The sequence below is a fragment of the Bos indicus x Bos taurus genome, chromosome 17 (assembly GCF_003369695.1).
Source record: "Bos indicus x Bos taurus breed Angus x Brahman F1 hybrid chromosome 17, Bos_hybrid_MaternalHap_v2.0, whole genome shotgun sequence".
NCBI lineage: Eukaryota > Metazoa > Chordata > Mammalia > Artiodactyla > Bovidae > Bos > Bos indicus x Bos taurus.
In genome coordinates this window covers 138,495-163,136 of record NC_040092.1, presented here as the reverse complement: position 1 = coordinate 163,136, position 24,642 = coordinate 138,495, and the positions used below count along the sequence as shown (strand labels likewise).

Sequence of the window (24,642 nt, the reverse complement as noted above, 5' to 3'; positions counted from 1 at the left end):
CCTCTTCTCTGTGCTGTCGCTGATGCCTGCCGCGGGCAGGAATGCGGGTGCCAGGGGCCGCGGTTTCTGAACAGCGTGTTTTGCAGGATGATTTTGACAACGATGTTGATGCCCTTCTGGAAGAGGGCCTCTGTGCTCCCAAAAAGAGGCGAATGGAGGAGAAATACGGAGGAGACAGCGACCACCCGTCGGATGGGGAGACAAGCGTGCAGCCAATGATGACCAAGATTAAAACCGTTCTCAAAAGTGAGTAGGGCCGGGAAGTAGCAAGGCTCTCGGGCGCATGTACACTCTGGGAGAGCCCTCAGGCTGCCGGGAGGCGGTCTGGGCGGCTGTGTGCGACTGTGGGCAGGAGGGTCCCGTTGGTGCCAGCAGCTTGGAGCGTGAGGACACAGCACTGCCAGGGCGTGGGGGAGGGGGCTCTGGGGTGTGGAGGCCGCGGATGGAGGCGGTGCTGAGCGTAGGGGCTGCTCATGGCCCCCGTCTGAGTTCTGGGTTCTGTGCCGAGTGCTGGGGAAGCCACTGGAAGCAGGCAGGACTCATTCCATAGTCTGCTCTGAAAGCACGACCCATGGCCGTGTGTGGGCAGAGGTGGAGGGGTCACGGGTACACTGGAAAGAGCGGTTGGGGTGCCCAGAGCTGCCCTGTGCGGCCACCTGCTGACACGGGGACGTCTCGGGCTCCCTGTTTCTGCCTTGGCCTGGGGGTGCCTCTTGGTGTCGGGTGGGCGGTGGGAAGGGGCTGGAGAGACTCGGGCACACAAGCGATGCCTTCTGCTGAGCACCGTGCAGGTGGCCGGCATGACAGGAGGAACTGAGGCGTGGCCGGTGCGCCGTTTCCCGTCGGCAGGGCAGGGCGTGTGTCTGCCGCGTGGGCTCTGGTCTGCTCACGGTCACGAACACGCCTCCTTCTCCTCGGGTACCCGGGGCTGGTTGCAGGCAGCTCCTGGCCCAGCCCTCGGGGCAGGGGTGCCTGAGGGGGCCTGTGCGTGCCCAGCCTTGCCTGCCCTCCCGGGGCTGTCCTGATGCTGGTGCTCGCCTGGCGTCAGCCGCTTGCGGGTGTCAGACCTGGCACGAGGGAGTCGTTCCGTTTCCACAAGAGTCGGTGGGGTGGTTTTCATCTCATCCGTGTGTTTTTTAGATTCCACGTGGCGTTTCACTTTTGTGTCTGAGCTTTTTACTTGGCTCCCGATATTAGTAAGAAGAGCAAGCTGTCCTTAAGGCATCTCCCAGCAGCAGGCCTGTCCTTGGCAGCTCGGGACAGTGCAGGCTTGCCACCTGGTCACAGGGAGCAGTGACCCACAGTCTGTGGTTCCTAGCGGAGCCTACCCAGCCCCTGTGGCTGTACCCGCGGGAGGCGGGCAGAGAGGCAGTGTCAGGGCGGCAGAGCTGCAGCGAGGCCCCGTGTCTTGCGGAGCGCTGCTCAGGGCTCTGCGGTGTGTCCGGGGACTAGAGCAGGTGAGGAGGGTCTGGTGCCCGTGGGTCCCCCAGAGGCTCGGGCCCAGCACGCAGAGGAGCAGGCTTGCAGGCGGGGCTGGGCTCTCCTGGTGGGGGTGGGCCACCCCACCCTGCTCAGAGCTTTTCTGTAAGGCTGGCTCCAGCATGCTGCTGTTTCCCCCCGGGGGCTGACTGTGACTGTCCTGACGGCGCCCATGCGCCTGTGACCACAGCTGTTCTTGCTCCGCGCAGGCCGTGGCCGCCCGCCGACGGAGCCGCTGCCCGATGGCTGGATCATGACGTTCCACAATTCCGGAGTGCCCGTGTACCTGCACCGGGAGTCGCGGGTGGTCACCTGGTCCAGGCCCTACTTCCTGGGCACGGGGAGCATCCGGGTAGGGGCCGTGTCCGTCCTGCATGTGGTCTTGCGAGCTGCAGGAGGAGGGTGGTCGCCAGGCAGGCCGGTGGGGGCATCAGAGGCCCGCACGTCCGGCCTGGTGAGCTGTGCGGTCTCCCCGCCCGCAGAAACACGGCCCTCCCCTGACCAGCATCCCCTGCCTGCACTACCGGAAGATGAAGGACAGTGAGGAGCGGGAGCGGGCCGCGGGGATAGCCCCCCCCGAGCCGGAGCTGCCCCCGGACGAGCCCGACCCGCTGGGCACCGACGCGGGGCCCCCGGACGAGAAGGACCCGCTGGGGGCTGAGGCGGCACCCGGGGCCCTGGGGCAGGTGAAGGCCAAGGTGGAGGTGTGCAAGGACGAGTCGGTCGGTAAGCTTCGGGGCGAACTTGGTCCCCAAGAAGGAGCCCGCCCCCGCGCTCAGGAGACCCGCCCGCCGACCGGGGCCGCTGCCCAGACAGCCTTTGGTCACGACCGTCGGGCCTCTTGGCGCAGGGTGTGTGCGTGTTGGTCCTGGGTCCCACTGCTGGGGTGGGCGCAGCCACTGTCTCAGCCCCGCGGGTGCCCTCAGTCCTGGGTCACCCCTCCCTGGCCCGCGTCTCTTCTGTAGGGGCAGCTCTCTTAACCCCTGTCCAGTCCCTGTTAGAGGGTGGTGCGTGTTTGATCCCAGCTGTCTGTGCTCCTGCCCGTGAGGGGCTGGGGGCTGCTCCCAAGGAGGGGCTGCATCTGGGGCTGGTGGGGAAGCCTCCGGGGGGCACGCTGGTGCTCCATGGGCACGAGGGTATTCTCGAGACACAGCTGGAGGGGCTCCCATCTGCCTGATGGTCTCCCTGTGGCACCATCCTCAGCATGTGCCCACTGGTCTACACTGCTGTGTGGGGAGCTCTGTGGTTTCGCTCCGTCCCTAAGTGTGCAAGCATGTGCGTGGCGTCCAGGCCTCTGGGGGACACAGCGGGGGGGTGCTGACGGGAGGCCTGGGGTCCTGGGGGAGAGGCGGGGGCAGGAGGCCGTGCTGGGCTTGACGCCTCTGCTGTGAGCCATTGGCACCTGGTTCTGGATGGGTAGAAGGTCCTGGAGGCTAATAGTGGTGTTTTTTTTAAGCGTTCCTTTTTCTTTGTTTATTTTTGTTTTTCTGTTCTAAATAAACTAAAAGGGTAGCCTGGAAGTTTCTCCCTGGGGACCTGGCAGAGCGAAGGAGCTTGATTGCTTGGCTCCTCATCCTTGAGGGGAAGCGGGAGGGGTGTTGTGTGGCTGGACCCGTCCTGCCACCGAGGGGGTGACTTTGGCTGGGAGTCAGTCACTCGGGTGTCTGGTCGATCCGTGCAGACCTTGAGGAGTTCCGGAATTACCTGGAGAAGCGCTTTGACTTTGAGCAAGTGACCGTGAAGAAGTTCAGGACGTGGGCTGAGCGTCGGCAGTTCAACCGAGAAATGAAGCGAAAACAGGCCGAGTCCGAGAGGCCCATCCTGCCCGCCAACCAGAAGCTCATCACGCTGTCTGTGCAGGACGCGCCCACGAAGAAAGGTGAGCCTGGCCTCGTCCGCCCTGCGGCCCAGGGGTCCCTCCCGCAGGCGGGGGTTCAGGCTGTTCTGAGATGACCCCTGTCGTCACGTCACAGAGTTTGTCATCAACCCCAACGGGAAGTCTGAGGTGTGCATCCTGCACGAGTACATGCAGCGCGTGCTCAAGGTCCGCCCCGTGTATAGCTTCTTTGAGTGCGGTGAGTGCCCCTATCCCAGCCTCCCCGTCCCGCCTTCCGTCTCGGCCTCGGGCATCAGTCAGGGGCAGCCCCGCCTGCTGGGATGAGACAGGAAATGGAGGGGGTCATCCTTGCCTGCTGTCCCCTCCTTCCCACAGCCCCCCCCCAGGCCTCGGGCTGGAGGAGCCGCAGGGCTGCCGGCTCCCTCGGTGCTGCCCTCAGCACTCCTGAGTGAAGGCTGGAAGCTCAGGTCCACCGTGGTCTCCCTTTTTCTCGGGCTTACCAAGTCTGGGTTCCTGCCCCTCGCATTCTGTGTGCACCCCACGCCCGTCCATCTTTCTCAGACCTTGGTCTCTGTCGCTGGCGGCTCTGCCTCTGGCCTGTCTCCCTGTGTGGCTGCCCAGTGCCCCGGGGACCCCCGCCCTGCCTTCCTGCAGCAGCCCTGCCCCACACTCTGCGGTGAGCAGAGTGTGTGTGTGCTGGTGTGCTGTGAACATCCTGGCCATGTGTGTTTTAAAGTGGTCATTTTAATTTAAGAGAACCCAAGTGAGCCTTTTGGTGCCTCGGTGACCATTGACGGTGTGACCTATGGATCTGGAACGGCGAGCAGCAAAAAACTGGCCAAGAACAAAGCTGGTAACGTGCCTCCTGGTGTCAGAGGGACCATGTGAACCATCCTGGCTGGAGGTGGGGCGGGCGAGTCTGGTATCTATGGAGTGATCCACTTGGATCTTTTTAAGTCATACACTCACTGGGAAGGATTCACCAAGAAGGCAGAATGTGAGAAGCGAACATAGAAGACCTTCGTCCGCTCGGGGGGGCGGGGTGCCCACGCCTCCTGCCCCGGCCCTCCACACCCCGCCCTCCCCCACCGCCACACACACAGCGCTCTGTGCTGCCTGAGCCTGGGTGCCGTCTGTGTAGACCCCGCACGGCAGGCATGCTCCTTGGGGGTCCTGACATTCGTGAGGACCGCTCCCGAGTGCTTCCGGTGAAACTTGGGGCTGCCAGTCTGGAGCACAGCTGGGCAGGCCCTGGGGGCTCCTCCTGTCAAGCCTGCTGCCTGGCTGTACCCCTGCCAGCGCAGCAGCGTGCTTCTGGGAGCTGTCTAGCCCCTCTCCTGGGGAGGCACTGTGCCAGGCTGCGCCGGGGTCACGTGGTCTCTCCCCCACCGCCCAGGAGGCCCCTCCGCTTTAGAGAGGCTCCAGAGGGTCTTCCGGCTCCACCCATCAGTGGGCTGTTTGCGGGCTCTCAGGGCAGAAAGCTGTGAGGTGCTCAGCATCCCCAGCCCACCCTGGCGAGGCCGGCTCCTGCAGGCGCGCTCCTGTGCCCGGTGCTGTGCCCAGGGCACCCACGCTCGGCCCGCAGAACTCCCCGAGTGCTGCTCCACCCCTGGGGCCTGCATCCTGTCTGAGCTTGGCCCCTCACCTGGTGCTCCTCCCCACAGCCCGCGCCACGCTGGAGATCCTCATCCCCGACTTCGTCAAGCAGACGTCGGAGGAGAAGCCCAGAGACAGCGAGGAGCTGGAGGTGAGCATGGGCCCGCCGTTCGCATCGGGACCGGGAGCCCGCCTGTCTCTGTGGGCGGGGGCCGTCCCCTGTCGGGTCTGCGTCCCCATCTCGCTGTGGGTGTGAGAGGCTGCATTTGCCATATTGCAATGAAGTCATGCTGCACCGACAGCTGTGTGGTGGACGAGCCTTTGAGGCAGAGGCTGCAAAAGCTGGACTGTTCTTTGTGTTGAGAACCACTTAGAACTGTTTGTGAGCTGTTTTGGGTGGATTGCTTCTGTGGGTTTTTGCAACGAGGGCTTCTCACACTGAAGGATGCATCCTTTTTTTAAATACCGAGCTGTCTCTGTTTCTTCCGTGCCGGGCTTAGTTGCGTCACGTGGGCTCTAGTTCCCTGGCCAGGGACAGAACCCAGGCCGGCCCCTCGCAGTGGAAGCATGCTGTCAACCAGCAGACCACCAGGGAAGCCCTGCACTCTTTTTCCACAGCACCTTTGTTGAAGTGTAACTTAGATACACCGTAGTTTTTCCCTTTTACGCTACACAGCACAGTGGGTTTTGTGCGCTCAGCTTGTGTTCATCACTCCGGAAGGAAGCCCCGGCCCGCCATCTGAGCCCAGGCTTGTCCCGCCCGCCAGCCCTGCGGCGCTGGCTGCTTTCTGTGCTGGGCCCGCAGCCTCTGACCTCTGCAGTTAGTGGGGCCAGACCCACGTGCTCCTGCTGCTGAGCCGGGGCTTTATCGGCATGAGGACGTTTCCTTCCACTCCTGGTTTGCTGACTGTTTCTGTCTGCAGTGGATGTTGGGTTTTGAATTTTCTGCTTCTATGAGATGATCACATGGTTTTTATCTTTGATTCCACTGGTGTGGGGTTGTGCTTCTTAGCTTTTGAGCATGAAACAGACCTTGCCTTCCTGGGATGAGTGCCCTCAGTTGTGCCGCACAGCTACCTTTGTGTGTGGACGGGCTTGGCTCGCTGCCGTTTTGTTAAGGATTTCTGAAGCTGTGTTTCTAAGGGGTGCTGGTCTGTATTTTTTTTCCTTATGATGTCTTTGGTGTTGGTATCAGGGCAGTACTTGCCTCATAGCATGAGTGGGAAAGTGTTCCTTTCTCTTTCATCGTGTGGAATAGTTTGTGAAGGATTGATGTTAATTTTTTTAACACTTGGTAGAATTCACCAGGGAAACCGTCTGTGCCTGGACTTTTCCTTGTTTTCAAGGTGTTTACTTGTTATGCGTTTTCAGGTTTTCTGCTGCTGCTCGAGCCGGCTGTGGGATTCTGGGTCTGTGCAGGAGTTTTCCCGGTTGGCCGGGCCCTCCTGGGGCCTGGCGTTCGCCGTGCCCTCTGGTGGCATCCTTGCGTTCGTCCCTGAGTGTCAGCAGTTTGAGTCTTGTTTTCTTTCGGCCACTCTCGGTGTCTGTGCGTCGCTGGTCTTCTCACAGCGGCTGCTGCTTGTGTGGCAGTTCTCGTTTATTCTCTGTTTCAGTTCCAGCCTTATTTATTTATTTTTTTTTCTGCCAGGCTTGTGTTTGGTTTGTCCTTTTTTCTAGTTTCTTAAGGTTTAGGGTATTGATTTGAGGTCTTTTTAAATGTGGAGTTTACAGCTGTCAATTTTCTTCTGTGTACTAATTTGCATCCCATAATTTTGCTTTAATATATGTTGTGTTTTTCTTCTTATCTGTGTCACAATATTTTCCTGACTTCTCTTGTGATTTTTTCTTTGAGCCAGTGGTTATTTTAGGACCGTTTTAGTTCAGTTCAGTCGCTCAGTCATGTCCGACTCTTTGCGACCCCATGAACTGCAGCACGCCAGGCCTCCCTGTCCATCACCAACTCCCCGAGTTCACTCAGACTCACGTCCATCGAGTCGGTGATGCCACCCAGCCATCTCATCCTCTGCCATCCCCTTCTCCTCCTGCCCCCAATCCCTCCCAGCATCAGGGTCTTTTCCAATGAGTCAACTCTTCGCATGAGGTGGCCACAGTATTGGAGTTTCAGCTTCAGCATCAGTCCTTCCAGTGAATATTCAGGGCTGATCTCCTTCAGAATGGACTGGTTGGATCTCCTTGCAGTCCAAGGGACTCTCAAGAGTCTTCTCCAACACCACAGTTCAAAAGCATCAATTCTTCGGTGCTCAGCTTTCTTCACAGTCCAACTCTCACATCAGTACATGACCACTGGAAAAACCATAGCCTTGACTAGATGGACCTTTGTTGGCAAAGTAATGTCTCTGCTTTTCAATATGCTATCTAGGTTGGTCATAACTTTTCTTCCAAGGAGTAAGCGTCTTATAATTTCATGGCTGCAGTTACCATCTGCAGTGATTTTGGAGCCCCCAAAAATAAAGTCTGACACTGTTTCCACTGTTTCCCCATCTATTTCCCATGAAGTGATGGGACCAGATGCCATGATCTTTGTTTTCTGAATGTTGAGCTTTAAGCCAACTTTCTGCCATAAGGGTGGTGTCATCTGCATATCTGAGGTTATTGATATTTCTCCCGGCAATCTTGATTCCAGCTTGTGCTTCTTCCAGCCCAGCATTTCTCATGATGTACTCTGCATATAAGTTAAATAAGCAGGGTGACAATATACAGCCTTGACGTACTCCTTTTCCTATTTGGAACCAGTCTGTTGTTCGATGTCCAGTTCTAACTGGTGCTTCCTGACCCGCGTACAAATTTCTCAAGAGGCAGGTCAGGTGGTCTGGTATTCCCATCTCTTGCAGAATTTTCCACAGTTTATTGTGAGCCACACAGTCAAAGGCTTTGGCATAGTCAATAAAGCAGAAATAGATGTTTTTCTGCAACTCTCTTGCTTTTTCGATGATCCACTGGATGTTGCCAATTTGGTCTGTGGTTCCTCTGCCTTTTCTAAAACCAGCTTGAACATCTGGAAGTTCACGTTTCACGTATTGCTGAAGCCTGGCTTGGAGAATTTTGAGCATTACTTTACTAGCGTGTGAGATGAGTGCAATTGTGCGGTAGTTTGAGCATTCTTTGGCGTTGCGTTTCTTTAGGATTGGAATAAAAACTGACCTTTTCCAGTCCTGAGGCCACTGCTGATAATTTGCTGGCATATTGAGTGCAGCACTTTCACAGCATCATCTTTCAGGATTTGAAATAACTCCACTGGAATTCCATCACCTCCACTAGCTTTGTTCGTAGTGATGCTTCCTAAGGCCCACTTGACTTCACATTCCAGGATGTCTGGCTCTAGGTGAGTGATCACACCATCGTGGTTATCTGGGTCGTGAAGATCTTTTTCTGTACCGTTTAGGACCGTTTACTTTTCATGTATTTGTGCATCTCCCCAGTTTCCTTCAGTTATTCTTTTTTAAAATATTTCTTTATTTGGCTGACTCAAGTCTTAGTTGCAGCATGTAGGATCTAGTTCCCTGACCAGGAACCGAACCCTGCTTCTCAGCATTAGGAGCATGGAGTCTTAGCCACTGGACCACCAGGGAGGTCTCCAGTTACTGATTTCTATCTTAATTCCATTGTGATTCAGAACCACAGCTTGTGTGATTCCAGCTGGTCCCTTTAACGCTTGTCGAGGCTTGTCCAGGGGTGTGCGCCCTCCTGGGGGGGTCTGTCCTGGAGAGAGCGGCGAGTCCCCAGCTACTGCCGAGCTGTCGCTTCACTGCCCTCAGGTTTGCTCCCTATATTTGGGGCTGTTAGGCACATATGTCTTTGTGATAATGTAATAAAGAAACACATAGACGTTTGGTCTCTGTCCTTGGTCCCTGCAAAGAGCTACTGCAGTAGAGAAATTGCCGTTTGGTTTTTGTCCCCAGTTCCTGAAACAGCTCCTTCTGATAAAAGTGAAGGGGACATTTGGGATTTCCCTGGCGGTCCTATGGCTGGGACTCCACACTTCTGATGCAGGGGAATTGGGATCCTGCGTGCCAGGAGGTGCAGCCAGAAAGTAAAAACAATTTAAGTGAAGGGAACCCTTTATTCTAACCCCTTCCCTCCGCCTGAGTTCACGTCAAGGTGGCCCAAGGCAGGGGGCTGGTTGCTGGGGGCGCCGCTGTGCAGTCAGGGGGTAGGACCTGCAGCCCCATCCTCTGCCCCCCGTGCCTGGGGGTGGGTTCTTCCCTCGTGGCCGGCGGTCTGAGCAGCACCCTGACTGCGGGGCTCAGGGTGCCCTGGCTGGCTAACACCCAGAGGTGCTGGGAGGGAGGCACACTCAGACAGGGTGCTTTTCCACTCGCTGGGATCAAGGCCCCCTCCTGACGCTGTGGGGGAGGAAGCCCCCTCGCTCCTGGAGGAGCAGGTTCCTGGAGTTCTGTATGAAGATGGTGGGGCTGGGGGCCCCAGGAGCTGGACAGTCGGGGAAGGGGCCTCCCCGAGAGGCTCTGACAGAGTGTTTGGTTCTGGGTCACGGCCAGCCTGCGAGGTGAACACAGCACTGCCATGGAGGGGCTGTGCTCCTGAGGGTCCCAGCTGGCTCCGGGCTGGCGAGGCCCCTGTTGCCAGTTTCCTTCTCTGTGAACCGGCTGGGCGCCTCCTCTTCGTCACCGTGGCTGAGTTTCTATTCTTTTGTGTCTGGTCACTTTCTCTATTCTAAATTCACTTACAATGGTTTTCAAGGTTTTTTCCAAAGGTTGTGTGTCTTTAGCTTTCTGGCCAAGTCATCCCATCAGACTCTGGTTCAGGATGGGCTCCGCGGCCAGCAGGCAGGCGTGTCTTGGGCGACCTGGCCCGAGGTGTGGTGCAGTGTCGCTGAGAGGCCGTGACAAGGGCTGGGGCGGCTGGACAGGCCCTGGGCATGGCTGGCACTCACCGGCTGCTTCTCTTTGTAGTATTTCAACCACATCAGTATCGAGGACTCGCGGGTCTACGAGCTGACCAGCAAGGCCGGGCTGCTCTCCCCCTACCAGATCCTCCACGAGTGCCTTAAAAGGTGGGGTGTCCCTGCTGGGGGCCTCCCCAGGGGACCGGTGGGGCCTGGGAGAGCCCTTCTGGACTGGGAGCTGCGGTTTGGGGAGGACGGTGGGTGCCGTCTCGGGGCGATGTTGCTTACTGTCTGCTTTATCCCCCAGAAACCACGGGATGGGAGATACCTCCATCAAGTTTGAAGTGGTTCCTGGTAAAAACCAGAAGAGCGAATACGTCATGGCGTGCGGCAAGCACACAGTGCGCGGCTGGTGTAAGCCCCGCCCCTCCCCCCGCACACACGTGGGCCTGCTTTCAGTGGCCGCAGGGTCCGCTGCCCAGGCCCACTGGGGCCTCAGCCCTGTGCCGGCAGCTCCGGGCATGCCTGCCGCTCTGCACATCACCCTGAGACCCAGCCAGCCTGCACGCCGCTGTAGTGGCTAGTGTCCCGGGCTTGAGCTGCTCACCTGGCTGGGCCGTGGCCCCGGCTGCCAGCATGGCCTGCCCAGCGCTGGGTCCGTGGGAGGGGACCGGGCCCGCTGCTCTTCGCCTCGCCCAGGGCTGGAGGTAGCCTCACATAGAGACTGTGGGACTGTCTAAACACAGCCCAGCACCGGGTAAGGGAGAAGGTCATGCTCGAGCAGGCTGCGGGAGATTGTGCAGACTGGGCCGTCCCCCACGGACACCAGTGCTTGCTGAGGCCCAGCGCTGAGCAGGGGGCAGGGTGGGAACAGACCCACCCAGGCCAGAGGCCCCGTGCCCCTCCAGCCTGCTCTGCACCCCGGCCTCTCCTCCCTCCGTCTAGAAACATCCGCCGCACAGCACTCCCCTCCGGCCCCAGCCTGCCCTGCGGGATGCATCATCTATGTGTCTGCAGCTGCAGGCAGGGGGCCTTGACAGCTGCGGCCTGGGGGACGTCCTGCCCCCCTGTGCCTCTGGTGGGCAGGGCTGTGTGGAGTGTGCCGTCTGGACACAGTGCCCTGTGGACATGGGTGTCTTGACTCTGTCCGCGTCTCCGCCCAGGCAAGAACAAGCGCGTTGGGAAGCAGTTGGCGTCTCAGAAGATCCTGCAACTGCTGCACCCGCATGTCAAGAACTGGGGGTCCTTGCTGCGCATGTATGGCCGTGAGAGCAGCAAGATGGTCAAGCAGGTAACGGAGTTGGGGGGCACGGCGGCCGGGCGGGCGCTGTCCCGGGCACCAGCACCATGTGCCTCTCAACAGCCCGCACGTGTCTGTTCTCTGTTTCGGCCGAGATGTTGAGATTTCACAATGCTGTTAAGTTTTTGTGCATTTACGGGAAAGTACAGGAAAGTGACGTCTGGTTTTTGATTATTTTCCCCCGACTTCAGAAACAGTCCCCAGTGAGTGGTGGGTATGGAGGGTGAGGACTGCGGGGGGCACCCCAGCCATTCCCGGAGAGCTCCTGGCTCTGGGCTGGGGGGTGTGGGGGGCCCTGAGGCGCTGGGCCGTGTGTGGCTGAGCCGCTGCCTTCCTGTCTCTGCGTGGAGAGCGTCCTGCTGGTCCGGGAGCCGGGGAGAAGTGTGCCCGGCCCTGCCAGGAGGCCCCAGAGCCATCGGGTGGGGCGCAGCCTGCAGGCACCCTCACACCGCGCTCACCCCATGGATGTGTGGGGAGTGTGGCGTCGGCCCTCGGGCAGCCGCGGGGCTGGGCAAGCCTGGGCCGGCGCGTGCCGTCCCCCTGACCACGTTGGGTCCCGGCCACCCTCGCCGGATGCCTCTGGGCATGGTGCATGCCTGGCTGGCAGGCTGTGGGGGCTGGCACACGCCCCACGCCGGAGGCGGCTGAAGCAGGGGCAGCCAGCAGCTTGGCAGGTGGGTTGTGGGAGGGGAGGCCCCGGCCGGTGCTGCCAGCAGGCTCTGCTCCGCAGGAGACCTCGGACAAGAGCGTGATCGAGCTGCAGCAGTTCGCTCGCAAGAACAAGCCCAACCTGCACATCCTGAGCAAGCTGCAGGAGGAGATGCGGCGGCTGGCGGAGGAGCGGGTATGCGTTGGCTCCGAGCCCCTGGGGGCTGCGACCCTGACCCTCCTCTTGGGGCGTGCATCCCGACTGACGCCCCGGAAGCACCAGTGCGTGGTGCTGTGTGCTGGGCTCGCTCCCTCCCCAGGGCCCCACTGCGCCTGGGCTGTAGTCCCTGCGGCCCCGCCTGACCTCAGTGTCCTTCCAGGAGGAGACGCGCAAGAAGCCCAAGATGTCCATCGTGGCTTCCGCACAGCCCGGCGGCGAGCCCCTGTGCACCGTGGACGTGTGAGGGCGGCCGGCGCAGGGCTGCCAGCGCACTGGGGACCTCCCCACACACCCTGCCACCCAGGCCTCTGGCCCCCGCCCCCGCCGCACGCCCGACGGCAGGCCACGCAGCTCCCCTGGAGGCCACCTACAGTCCGGGCGGCTGTGTCCCGGCCTCCACCCACCTGCCGCACAGGCAGACACGGACAGCTGGGAGATCGCTGTGAGGCTCTGGTCGTGTGGACAGACCCTGAAGGTTTTCATGAATTTTATATGTAACGTGCACTGACCAGAAGTGATAGTTGACGTGAAATGTGAAGGCCATGCACCCCCGGCTCCCACAGGCGTGGAGTGACCCAGCCAGAAGGCGCAGGCTGGTCCCCTCCCCTTCCAGCCTCCTGGGTTTTCCTTCTTTTTTCTGAAAAAGTTAACAGTAGGAAGGACTGTTTAAAATGAACAGGATTTAGTACCACAGCTATTTTTCAGAGATTGCAGGCAAACCACCACCAGAGAGGCATTGCCTGCGGGCGTGGGCGCTGCCCTGCCTGCTTGCTGGCCTGGCGTCCGTTCTTAGTGCTCTGAACACGCCTTCGTAGGTAGAGGCCCCTCACCTTTGCTGGCCTCTGGTAACTTTTTACTAAGTTTTTGCACAGTCCAGTCTGTCAACCCATCAATTTTTAAAGCTTTTATGATATTTTAGCATTTGGAAAGAAGCTTTTACAGTGAGGGTAGAAGATAGGTGTGGAATCACGTAGCAGATGTGACCAGTTAATGCATTTTAGCTCGTGAACTTACTTAAAGAGGAACTGAAGATGCTCATGCTGGTGCAGGTGGCCCTCGAGTTCACCTGTGGCTGTGCGGCGTGACCAGGTGGCCCCGGGGATGGGGGCGGGTCTGTCCCACCCCAGGCCCCGGCGGGGGGCTGCTGTCCCCACCCTTAGCTGCGGAGCCTTCTGAACGCCCCCCACGTGACTGAGGTCAGCCCCTGTGGACCTTTGTTAAGCAATCCACAAATCAAGTCGCTGTAATTATACGCTTGCTTCTGTCCTGTCCCGTCTACGGTGGCGAATAATAACTTGACTGTAACTGTTTTTGCCCTTAAAGCAGCCAGTGCACCACCCTGACCCAATGCGTCATGCAGCAGGTGGTGACCTCACCGTGGTCCTGCCTCCCTCTGTCCCCTTCCCTGGGTGTGGGCATGGCTCTGCTGCAGGGGCAGAGGGCAGGGAGGGCCTGTGGGGGCAGCTGGGCCACGGCCATAGGCATGAGTCTTGACGGGTGGGAAGCGGAGCTGTCCCAAGGGAACGGCCAGCCTGCTAGTCCTGGGGCTGCGGGTCCTCCACAGGCTGTAGCCTCGCAGAGGGTGGGGGTCCCCAGCTCCTCTCAGCTCTTGCCGCCACCAGGAGGGGCAGCCTCTGGGGCAGGGAGAGATGGATGGGGGCTCGGCACCGTGCCCTGTGTGCCCCGTGGGGTGTGGTGGGCCTCCAGGCCCTGCACCTCTGAGCAGCGTAGGCTGTGGGGTGCTGAAAGCGCCACTCCCAGTTCTGAGGCGCCTTTCGGGGCCTGCCCCCCAGGTTCATATCACAAACACTGGCAGTTCCGCACTTGTTTATTCTGGCCCTTGTGGCTCCTTTGTGGGTGAGGGACGGGCTTGGTGGCCTCTGTGGCTGCTGCCTGGCTGTCCCCAGGCGGGCCTTGAGGACCCCAGGCTCCGCCTGTGGCAGTCCAGGCATTGTTCCAGAAGGCTGGTTTCCGCAGCCCCTAAGAAGCGGGGGAGACCCTGGCTTCCGGTGGGGTGTCACCTGGGGGTGCTGGTGGGGTTTGGACCAGAGATTTCTGGGGCTCCAGGGCCCCCGCACCATTAGGGTACTCCACCCTCTCAAACAGAATGAGCATCTCACAATGCAGGGTCTGAGGGAACAGGTCCACAGCCACAGCCTTGACCGGTCGGAAGGGAGTACCCTTAACGCGGTTGGACGGGGCCCTGCAGAGGCTGTACAGGACAGAGCATGGTCAGTGCGTGGGTGTGGCAGGTCCCCTGCAGGGGTGAACCGGGCACCCAGCCACCCACCCGACCCCACACTCACTCCACGAAGTTGCCCATGGCTGCCCGCGGGTTGCAGGAGACGTACAGCAGCCTCCGGACGTTCTCTGCCCGGCGCACGGCCAGGACCGCCTTGGAGTCTGGGGAGACACACAGCCTCACGGGGGGTCCCCAAGGAGCCCCCCGAGGGAAAGGCCCCTGGGCAGCCTTCTGCCTCCCAGCAGCCCCTGGGGAGGCTGCCACTCACGCAGGCCGGCGCGGGGCGGGTCCAGAATGGCCACGAGCTGCTGGGAGGCCAGTCTGCTCACCAGGGCGGGCACCAGCTCCTCAGCCCTGCCACAGTGGAACTCCACGTTGCTCAACTCTGCAAGGGGCAGGGCAGCTGTGTCACGGGGCGCCTCCTACAGGCCCGCCAGGCCACCCTGTGTCCCAGAGCCCAGAGCCCAGGGACCAAGATGCCTCAGGAAAGCCCTTCCCTGCGGGGTGGCCCCTGGAGAAGGCAATGGCACCCCACTCCAGTACTCTTGCTTGGAAAATCCCATGGATGGAGGAGCCTGTTAGGCTGCAATCCATGGGGTCGCTAAGAGTCAGACACGACTGACTTCACTTTCACTTTTATGCATTGGAGAAGGAAATGGCAACCCACTCCAGTGTTCTTGCCTGGAGAATCCCAGGGATGGGGGAGCCTGGTGGACTGCCGTCTATGGGGTCACACAGAGTCGGACACGACTGAAGGGACTTAGCATAGCGGGGTGGCCCCAGGCGTCGTGGTGCACCATAGGTCTGCAGTGGGGCCCACGCCACGCGGGCAGTAACGGCTCATGGCCGCCTGGCTGCCCCCCCACTGCTGGCCCTCACCGTTGTCCAGGGCATTCACCCGCGCGTCCTCCACGGCCTCCTGGGACAGCTCGACCCCCACGACTCTCTTCACCTTCTGGAGCGGAGACAGGAAGGACTGATGAGCACCCAGCCCGGGCGTCCTGGGGCAGTGAAGGAGGGGCTGGTACAGGGTGGGGTCGCACAACAGATAGGAAGGGGGACGACAGGAGCGGTGTTGGGGGTGCGCCCGGCCGGCGCAGTGGGGCTCACCCGGGCCAGAGCCAGGCCGATGGTGCCCGTGCCACAGCACACATCCAGCACCGTGCTGCCTGCGTCCAGCTGGGCCCAGTCCTGGATGAGCGTGTAGAGCACCTCGGCTGCAGCAGTGTTCACCTGTGTGCAGACCGGGCCGTCAGAGTAGCCCTCCGCCTGACTCCCTCACCGCTTCCCTGCCTCCGACTCCCTGGGCACCCCAGGGCCCCTCCCAGTCTCCTGGCTCAAGAACACAGCTCAGTCAGTGCTGCTGCACCCTGCTTCCTCCCAAGCGCAAGCCCTTCGGGCCCCGCAGCAGCAGGCACCGCAGACCCCGCCAGTGGGCCTGGGCTCCCCCCAGATACTCTGCTCCACGGCCACCACCCCATCGCCCTCCTGAGCCCAGACTCCGGCCACCTGAAAGAAGGCGTGGGGGGAGATGCGGAAGGTCAGCCCCAGCACGTCCTCACGGATGCATCGGTCCCCGGCCACATGCTCCAGAGGCAGGCCCTCCTGGCTGGGGGTCTTTCTGTGGGCACGAGACAGCGCTCATTCACAGCCCTCACGTGGACCCCTGCCCCAGCCATCCTGACTACTGACCGCTGTCCCTCCTCCACGAAGTAGAGGCAGGTCACCCCACTGGCCTTGCCCGGCCCCTCCATGAAGTACTGTGCCAAAGATGTCTTCAGCCCCGCCAGCTCCTCCGGGCTCAGGTTCTGAAGCAGGTGGTAGAAAGAAAGGGCTGGTGAGACTGTGTCCAAGTTCACTCTAGCCTGGACGCCCCTCCCACACTCTGCCCGCCCGAGACCTGTGGGTGGAAGTAGGCAATGGCCATGGCTTGGCCGCGGCGGCTGGTACGCACGGTCAGCTGCTTCCAGTGACCTGAGTACGTCTCCGGATTGTATGCCGAGTAGGGAGTGGACCTGAGGGAGCCAGAGGGCCCTGAGTGCCTGTGTCCTCCAGCCCCACCACCAGAGCCCCCTCCCGGGTTGGACCCCATCTTCTGCTCTCAGACCGCCTTGGACATCCCAGGCTGCCAGTGACCTCACCGGATGAACTCCTGGAACGCCCTCACCACCTGCTTGGTGGCCCCAGGGATGTGCACTGTGTCGAACGGGGCTGCCACGGCACATGTCCCACTCTTGTACTTGCTGAGCCGGCAGCCCACTGTGTTGTCTTCCCCGTCCACGCCGACGCCGACAAGGAACTCACATTTGTTCCGATACTCGGTCTGCAGGAAGGGCCAATGGAAACAGATGCTGGTTCTCACTCTGACCGTCCAACACTGGCAGTGCAGAGGTGATGCGAGGCCCAGGCTCCCCGACGGGCCTGGCAGCTGAGGGCACCATGCCGACGGCAACCAACGGGTGCTTGGTGAGAACCAGAAGCAGCTCTAAGAGCGGGTCCCCAAGGCCTAACCTGCTGGGGGGAGGGCCGGACGCCCTCCAGGGGGCAGCAGGCCTTGTTGTGCTTGTGCCTCTGTGAGAGCAGCCAGGGCAGCAGGGCGCGATTCGTGCTCCCGATCTCCCTGTGGGCAGAGGAGGGGCGGTGGTGGGGCTCCAAACACCCCACCCCCCTGGCCCCGGGGGCGCTCAGGACCCCTTTGTCTGAGCCATAACACATGGCTCTTACCGGGCTAGCTCCCTAAGAGCCTGTGTGCGAGGTGTAGGAAGCGGGCTGAGCGAACGCAGCGCCCAGCCCGCGATGCCCGCGCCTACACTCACCTGGCCAGCTTCTGCAGCACTTGCTCACACTCCTGCCGCTTCCGCTCCAGCTGCTCCTCGTAAGGAACGGCCCAGAGAGGGGTAACCACGTCGGCGACGCACGCGGCCGGGCCAGCGGGGAGCTCCCCACGGTCCTCCTGCCGCCTCTTCCTGGCCAAGGGGTCAGCCTTGGGTCTGGCCAGGCGCGCGCTGAGTGGACGGCCCTTCCAAACCGCCCCGTGCAGCACGCACAGAGCCTTGTCGCGCTCGGCGGCGCTGCGGAAAGTCACGAAGGCGCAGGGCGGCTGCCCGAAGAGCTTCGTCTTGTGGGGCTGCAGCCCGAAGCGGCCCAGGAAACGCCGCACGTCGCTGAAGCTGGCGTGGCGCGGCACGTTCTGCAGCTCCAGCTTGAAGACCTCCGAGGTGAACAGGCCGGCCCGGATGTAGCCGTAGGGCCCCGGCCCCGCGGGCCCGGCCGCCGCTGCCGGCTCCTCCTCCCGCCGCGGGCCAGGCGCCTCGGCGCCGTCCCGGCAGGGGTCCCCAACATGCGCCGGGCCCTGCGTGCAGACGGCAGGCGCGGAACTGGCAGCGGCCCGCGCGCCCGGAGCCCCGCCCCGGCCTCCCCAGCCCATCGCCGCCCCGGCCCCCAACCCTGCCGGCTCCCCAGCACCATACTTCGCTGTCTAGCTCGTCCCCCATCGTCCGCAGTGTCCGTCGCCTTGCCTGGGGCCTGGAGCGCACACTGTCCGGCTGCGGCCTGGGAGGGGCCGGGACGCGAACCCGCGGTGCTCGGGGCCGGGCCTCGGCCACGCGCTGCGCCGCCCGCCTGCTCCCCGGGCCCGCCGCCCTCCCGCCAGGCCGCCGGCGTGCTCAGGGCAGGAGGGGCGTCTCTGTCGTCCCCGCTTCCGGCGACGTCATCACCACGCGCAGTTCGACGCCCCCCCACCGCCCCCGCAGTCCAGTCCTCTAGCTCCAGGGGCGCGCGCGCGCGGCCGCGGGGCGGAAGTGCGCGCGAGGGCCGCCCGGAGTGTGTGCTCCCCAGCCGTCCCCCTCCCAGCCTGCCTGGCTGGCCGGGCATGCGCCGCGGGCGTTTTGGCGGGAAGCGCGGGGCGGGCCGGACAATGCGAGTGTCCGCCGCCCAAGCCCAATAAAGCTGCGCCGGTTTTGAATCGCGGCGCGTTTCCCGCCGCCGGGGTCAGGGGTCGGGGTTCGGGTCGCGGGGCGGAGGGAAGAGCGAGCTAGCGAGCGAGCGGGCGGAGGCGCCGGCGCCAGACGCGGAGGAAGGACCTGTGAGCAGCCGCCGAGAGGCCGCGGAGCCCGCGACGACCGAGCCCGCCGAGCCGCCGCCGCCGCCGCCGCCGCCGCCGCGCCCATGGCGGCCGCCAAGGTGGGCCGGGCCGGGGCGGGCGTCGGGGGGCTCTGGGGCCGCTACCGCCGGCAGCCACGTGGGCGGGCCGCGTCGTCTCCAACCCCCGCCGGCCCGCGGGCCCGGGCGCCGCACCGCGTGACCTTGGGGTGGCCGGGCCTCGCGCCCGCCCCTGGCCGCCGCCGGCCCCCCGCGCGGACGCGGCCGGCCCACTCGGCTCCCCATTCATCCGGTGCCGGTCCGCGAGCCGCTATCCGCCTCCGCGCCCGCGCGGCCTGGCTGGCGGCCCGTGGCCACCTGGGCTGGGGAGAGGGGGGTGGTTGCCGTCCGGCCGAGTGGCCGGCGGAGGCCTGCGTTCCTGGGCCGAGCCGGGGAGCTTAGTTCGGGCGTCTTACCCTCTGGGGCTATGGATCTCCAAGCCACGTGCTCCGTGAGACAACCCAAAACCTGATCCTTTGTGCCCTGTAGTTAGTCCTCCGCACTGGATCAGAACTCTGTGGCTTTTATTTGCGTGAATCCTCTTGATTTTCACGCGTCATTTCACCAACCGAGATAAAGTTGGCAGAACTGAATTCTGCATACATAGTAGCACGCCGCCGCAACTTTTAAGCAAGAGCACAGATTTTTCTCACCCAGTAAAAACTCAAAAAAGGCTTTGTAAGAGAAGTGATCGACTCGAGGCCCTTCCCCCCACCCCCCACCCCGTTGTTGTGCCCTTAATCTGCACGTGGCAGTATCTGCGTTCCCATCTTACAAATGAAGTGCGGGGGCACGGGAGAGTTTGGGGAGTCTGAGGTGGTGTCTTGCATCTGAAAGAAAATATCGGAGTCTAGTGGCTCACTGCAGATTGGAGAAAGGCTTTGAGGGGGATAGGCCCTTCACTAGTGGGAATGCCTCGCTCTGGACACTGGTGGGGTCTGGCGCAGCCAGAAGGGTCACTCACGTCTCCACCCGCCTCTGCAGGACACCCACGAGGACCACGACACCTCCACCGAGAATGCTGATGAGTCCAACCACGACCCCCAGTTTGAGCCAATAGTTTCTCTTCCCGAGCAAGAAATTAAAACGCTGGAAGAAGATGAAGAGGAACTTTTTAAAATGTAAGTTGGCATCTTTTCAGAAGTAGACACATTCACTTTGAGGTCGAAAGTGTTTTTTTTTTACAGGTGTTAAGGTCTTGGCTTGACCTTTAACCACAGAATTTTGTGATGGTTACTCCCATGTTGAGACTGAGCTGCTCTTGAATACACTCTTTCCTGGCCCCTGGGACCCACACTGCCCTGAGGCCTGTCCCACTCTGCCCACAGTTGACATCTTCACAGACCCCTGTCTTTGCCACCTTGCCTTTAAGACTCCCACAGCCCCGTGTCTGGTTGAGCATCGGGTCTTTACCAACACTGTCTTATTTTCTTCGACACTGGCATCCTTTGAAGCTCCTGAATTTCCGATTTAGTATTTTTAATGTATGAAATGATGCTCGGAATTACAGATAAAAGGTGGGTGCTTAGTCATTGAAGTTATATTTTTAAAAAATCATTGTGATCTTGGTGCCTTCAACAAGATGTTATGGTGGCCACGCACCTTGAAGCAGCACTCTCGGAAGCTGTGTGGCCAGGTGATTGTGAGAGAGTGCTGGCACCGCATGACACGGGGCCTTGGGAGACACAGCTGCCAGTTAGTGGGAATCGCTGGGCGGTGGGAGGGACGGAAGGGCCAACTCTCCACCGCTTCAAGTTCCCTTAGAAACACCAGAGTACGGTTTGAGTGCTCTGCTGTGGGTCAGAGGAGGGAAGCATAGGGGATCACCAGCACTGTGACCTCTCCTCTAAGACCGGGAGGCTTGAGACCAGTCCTAAGCTCCTGGGGTGGGAGGGGCGTCTGTGCCTCCCAGCCTCCCCAGGGAGGCCGGGCCAACGGGAGGGGCCTCCTCGTGGGCTCACTGCTTCCCTGCTGGTTTCGTGTGGCGCAGAGAGTAGTCTCTGCAGGAAAGGGACCGGCAGAGCTGGGATCCTTGGCGAGGCAGATGGCCGAGCTGCTGTGGGTGGGAAGGCCAGCTCTTGGCCCAGAACCTGTGCCCCGAGTGGAGGCCTGCAGCCTGTCTTCCCAGCAGAGGAAAGGCTCCTCGTCCCCTGCCCTCATCCGTGGCGCTAGGGAGCCCCCGCACCGTGATGGCCGCCTCGGCCGGCAGTGCAGTGGGCCCTGTGAAACGTCAGGCTTTCCTGTAGGAGTTGGGGCTCGTTGGGCCTCCTCGCTTTTCTGGTGATGTCCTGACCTGCAGTTCTGGAGTAAAAGGCAGAGATGTCTGGCGAGGCCTCGGGTGTAGACCCGGTCTCGTCCCTTCTGTGCCCGCCTAACGCCTCGCCCCACGGCTTTCCTCGCAGGCGGGCCAAGCTGTTCCGGTTTGCTTCAGAGAACGACCTTCCGGAGTGGAAGGAGCGGGGCACGGGGGACGTCAAGCTGTTGAAGCACAAGGAGAAGGGGACCATCCGCCTGCTCATGCGCAGGGACAAGACCCTTAAGATCTGCGCCAACCACTACAGTAGGCGGGGGGAGGGGCGGGGCCTCCGAGGGGGCGGGGACCCGCGAGATCTGTACCAATCACTGCAGGGGGCGGGGCGAGGGGCGGGGATCTCGGCGCACAGGTGACCCGGCAGGAACCAGAGGGCCCGGGAGGGTGATGTGGCTGGACAGGCGGGGACGGGCCTCCCAGTACCACGGCCCCATCGACACTCGTGAGCCAGCCCCCATGCCCGCGCTCCGAGGTCCTCCCGCCCTGCCCCGCCCCGCCCCGCCCCGCCCCGCCTGTCGCTTCTGGCTTGGTCTTTGTTCTCCAGCCCAGTTTGAGGTGTTTCCCAGGGGTTTTCCCTGACCCTGCTTCTCTCAGAGCCTGGCTGGTCACCGGGTTTCCGGCCTGGTGTGCCTGTAGGTGTGTGGTGGCAGAGAGGGGCCTTGAGTGCCTGGTAGGCACGTGGGCTCACCGGGAGTCTGGGCTGGGATGAGTGGTCTCGGTGCTGAGCCTGACGTGTTCCTGGGGCTGGTCCTGGGAGACTTCTGCCAGGCACGTGGGGCGAGTATAGCCGTGGGGCACTCGTTTCTTGGGAAGCTGGTCTCCTTGAGTCCCTGCATGGCCTGAGGGATGGGTGGCCACGCAGATTCCTGGATGTGGCTCAATCTCTGTGGTGTACACGCTGGTCATGGGCCTTCGGTGTCCACTTCCAGAGGCCTCTTTCCCTGGGATGTCCTTGGGCAGTGCAAGGCCGAGAGTGGTGGGTCTCCTTCACCCCACTTGTGGCTTATGCATTTCGGCTACAGCCCTGCCTGCTGTGGGCTGGGTCCTGATGTGTGGCCAGGCATGGACTTGGCCACATGGTGGGCACCCTGTTCAGGAAGGCTGGGCCTGCCCAGCTGCGGTCCACATCTGCCCTGGGTCTGCTCAGACAGGGACAGGGCCATGGCAGCTGGTGGTGAACAGGTCTCGTGGCGTCGGAGGCCCTTGTTGAGGTGTCCTCGTGGTCAGGGAATGGCTGCCCTCTTCCCAGATTCAGGACAGTCCTGCTTTTAAGTGGACACGGGGTTTTCAGGGGTTTGGGTAAGATCCAGACCCACAAGCCTTTGTCTGGGCCTGGTTGGCGAAGCCCCAACCAGGCTTTTGCTCTAGTCGGGCCTTTAGGGGTCGGGGTGGGGGCCGGCCTGGCAGCCATGCGGTCCTCATGGGGCTTCTCCCTCCAGTCACGCCGATGATGGAGCTGAAGCCGAACGCAGGCAGCGACCGTGCCTGGGTCTGGAATACCCATGCCGACTTTGCCGATGAGTGCCCCAAGCAGGAGCTCCTGGCCATCCGCTTCCTCAACGCCGAGAGTAAGTGGGCCTGGACGTGTGCAGGGGGCCCTCCGGGGAGGCCCGCGCTCACAGGGCTGTGTCCAGCCTGCCTTCCCCGGGCTGCGGCGTCCTCTCGCTGGTGTTGTCGAGCGTGGCACCCAGTCGCTGGCCGCCTGGTGCTGAGGCGGCCTCGCCTCTGCTCTGTGGGGCCTGCTCCAGCACAGTGCCTGGCAGGATGGGCTGCCCAGATGGGAGCGGGGTGTCCGTGGGACCCTCCAGGACTGTGTCCCCCTTGCTGCTCAGGGATCTTTGGGGGCAACCTCTCTTATCTCTGCAGATGCACAGAAATTTAAGACGAAGTTTGAAGAATGCAGGAAAGAGATTGAAGAGAAAGAAAAAAAAGGTGCCGCGGGCCTGTGGGTGGGGGCTCTGCAGACTCACTCTGCACCCAGCCGCAGCCCCAGGCGGGTGCTTTTTCCGTCTGCCACAGGAACTTGCGGGGGCTGTGACCTCTGCCCTGTTACGGGCAGCACAGCTACCCCGGTACACGGGTGCTTTCTGGGGGTGGGCTGGCTGTGTCTCCCTGGGGCCGTGGGGGCTTGGGGAGGTGCTTGTGCCTGCTTGCTTGGGCTTGTTCTGCCGCCAGAGTCCCGGGCACACGCTCGCCTGGAGACGCTGGGGCACGGCCGGCTGCTGCGCCTCCCACTGACCTCACCCCTGTGTCCCCCAGGGTCCGGCAAGAATGACAGCACCGAGAAGGTGGTGGAGAAGCTCGAGGCGCTATCGGTGCAGGAGGGCGAGCAGCCCCAGGACGCGGCCCCGGCGGCAGTCGAGGAGGAGCAGTGAGGCGCCCCGGGCACCTTGCCCCCGTCTCCCCGTTTCTTTTTTTAATTTTGCCCTGCGCCTTCTTTTCGGTTTGTTTTTATTCTGTTTTGTTTTTACAAGGGACTTTATATAAAGAACTGACTTCCAACATTCAGGTTGTTTTTTTTCCAAGTTTTTGCCCTCATGAAGACAACTTCAGAAAATCCATTCCCTGGTCACGAGAATGTACCGTGCTAACTTTCTTTTCCATAGTGGAAACACTTATTTATAGTCATCAAAATAGCGAATAAACAACACATTTGAAACCTGCACGGAGGCAGGACGTGTGTGCGCCGCCCCCTCGCTCTGCCCCGGCTTTGGGGTGGGGACGCCCACCAGGTGCCCTCGGTGTGCCCCGGGCTTTGACCGGGCATCTTTGGGTGGCCCTCTGCCCTGGCAGAGCCACCCGTCTGACCTGGAGCCGGGCACAGCCCCGTGACCGTCCTCAGAGAAGACTGTCCCCCGCAGCTCTGGGCCCTCTTGTCTGGGTGGAGGTGGGGCATCCTCGGGGGGTGGGTCTCCCCAAGTGCACAGTCGGCGCTGGTCTAGTGCGGCCCTGTGTCCTCCGCAGACACCACCGGCTCCGAAGGAGTCCTGTGGGGGCAGGGGTTTGGGGAACACGGCAGGACCAGGCCGGAGGATGCCTGTGCTTGGCCCTGAGCCAGGCTGTGTGGGGCAGGGCGAGAGGGTGGCGTGGGGAAGGGAAGTGGCTGCCGCGTCTGTATCACAGCCCGGCCTGCAGGTCAGGCCTGCTCCCCGCTGCCCTTGGAAGGGGATCCCTGGGCCACAGCTCCCTGGGACCCTCTGCCCAGAGGGACACACATCCTGCCCACTCCCTGCACTCACCCCCTACAGACCCAGAGACCCTGAGGGGCAGGGCTAGAATCGCAGTGTGTCCTCAGGACCTCGGGCCACCGGAGGCAGAGGCAGCCGGTAGAGCCAGGAGGTGTCCGCTTCCTGCCTGCCTGCGGCCCTGGGCCTCCAGGGGGCTGCTCCTCGCCAGGCAGAGGCTATGGCCAGGAGTGGTGGGAGGACACCCACACCCTCTCTTCTGTCCAGTAGCTGCCTGGGGCCCCAGGGCCAGGTGGGGTCTCCCAGCCTGAGGGGCTCAGGCACAGGGCTGCACAGGGTTCTGGCCACAGAACAGCAGACCCTTCCCCATGGATTCCCACCTGGGGAGGGGCTGAAGGTCTTGGTTTCAGAGCAGCGGACCCAGGCTGGCCCGATCTCACTGTGGTCAGGTCCACCTTAAGTGGCAGCCGCGGGGTCTGGGGGTGGGGTTTCCTGCAAGGGGTGAGCCTACCCAGACAGCCTGTCCTAGGCAGGGGCAGGGCACTCCACTCTGTCCGGTGAGGCCTGCAGCCTGGGACAGGAGAGGGCCAGCCGGCCGCCCTTCTTACCCTGCCGGCTGCCGCCCTCTCGTCCAGCTCAGGGCCTGTGAAGTGGGCAGGGGATAAACCACCAAGGCGCCCTGCCGTGTCACGATCCGCCACCCTTGGACATGTCCTGGGGTGGGAGTGGGGGCGCTCCAGGCAGGTCTGAGCCCGGCCCCGCCCCCAGCGATGGGCGGGGAGGGCGGGCGGGGCGGCGGTCGCGAGGGGCCTCGCCTGGC

At 62.0% G+C, this 24,642-nt stretch overlaps 3 protein-coding genes, 1 long non-coding RNA gene and 1 other non-coding gene across 8 annotated transcripts in view; 3 read left to right on the top strand and 2 right to left on the bottom strand.

The window, feature by feature from the left end:
* The window catches only part of DGCR8 (DGCR8, microprocessor complex subunit), an 18,982-nt gene extending 5,733 nt beyond the window's left edge, over positions 1-13,249 (top strand). For both annotated transcript variants that reach the window (XM_027565978.1, XM_027565979.1), the window contains exons 3-14: positions 87-246; positions 1,689-1,831; positions 1,962-2,205; positions 3,161-3,358; positions 3,453-3,554; positions 4,071-4,169; positions 4,981-5,063; positions 9,844-9,944; positions 10,084-10,190; positions 10,940-11,067; positions 11,807-11,920; positions 12,105-13,249. In XM_027565978.1, the coding sequence (XP_027421779.1) occupies positions 87-246; positions 1,689-1,831; positions 1,962-2,205; positions 3,161-3,358; positions 3,453-3,554; positions 4,071-4,169; positions 4,981-5,063; positions 9,844-9,944; positions 10,084-10,190; positions 10,940-11,067; positions 11,807-11,920; positions 12,105-12,188 (1,563 nt within the window). In that variant the 3' untranslated portion in view covers positions 12,189-13,249. The remainder of the gene's footprint in view (positions 1-86; positions 247-1,688; positions 1,832-1,961; positions 2,206-3,160; positions 3,359-3,452; positions 3,555-4,070; positions 4,170-4,980; positions 5,064-9,843; positions 9,945-10,083; positions 10,191-10,939; positions 11,068-11,806; positions 11,921-12,104) is intronic.
* On the bottom strand, positions 12,834-17,896 carry TRMT2A (tRNA methyltransferase 2 homolog A). Its single transcript, XM_027565980.1, has 12 exons — positions 17,657-17,896; positions 17,003-17,538; positions 16,698-16,806; positions 16,328-16,509; positions 16,087-16,201; positions 15,879-15,994; positions 15,696-15,807; positions 15,297-15,419; positions 15,066-15,141; positions 14,455-14,571; positions 14,251-14,347; positions 12,834-14,156 (listed from the first exon to the last, which is right to left on the bottom strand). Exons 1-12 carry the CDS (start codon positions 17,678-17,680, stop codon positions 13,925-13,927), a joined length of 1,839 nt encoding a protein of 612 aa, XP_027421781.1. The 5' UTR covers positions 17,681-17,896; the 3' UTR covers positions 12,834-13,924.
* Positions 16,556-23,300, top strand: RANBP1 (RAN binding protein 1). Of its 3 annotated transcripts, none has more exons than XM_027565981.1 (6): positions 16,556-16,652; positions 19,311-19,447; positions 20,729-20,886; positions 22,077-22,205; positions 22,504-22,569; positions 22,897-23,300. In XM_027565981.1, exons 1-6 carry the CDS (start codon positions 16,581-16,583, stop codon positions 23,010-23,012), a joined length of 678 nt encoding a protein of 225 aa, XP_027421782.1. In that variant the 5' UTR covers positions 16,556-16,580; the 3' UTR covers positions 23,013-23,300. The 3 variants fall into 3 exon arrangements, with proteins under 3 accessions (XP_027421782.1, XP_027421783.1, XP_027421784.1); XM_027565982.1 differs by lacking the exon at positions 16,556-16,652 and adding an exon at positions 17,988-18,368; XM_027565983.1 differs by lacking the exon at positions 16,556-16,652 and adding an exon at positions 18,743-19,004.
* Positions 22,598-22,719, top strand: LOC113875167. Its single transcript, XR_003506178.1, has one exon. It is a non-coding gene; the product is annotated as a small nucleolar RNA SNORA77 (small nucleolar RNA).
* LOC113907187 lies at positions 23,112-24,642 on the bottom strand. Its single transcript, XR_003515127.1, has 2 exons — positions 24,431-24,642; positions 23,112-23,624 (listed from the first exon to the last, which is right to left on the bottom strand). It is a non-coding gene; the product is annotated as an uncharacterized LOC113907187 (long non-coding RNA).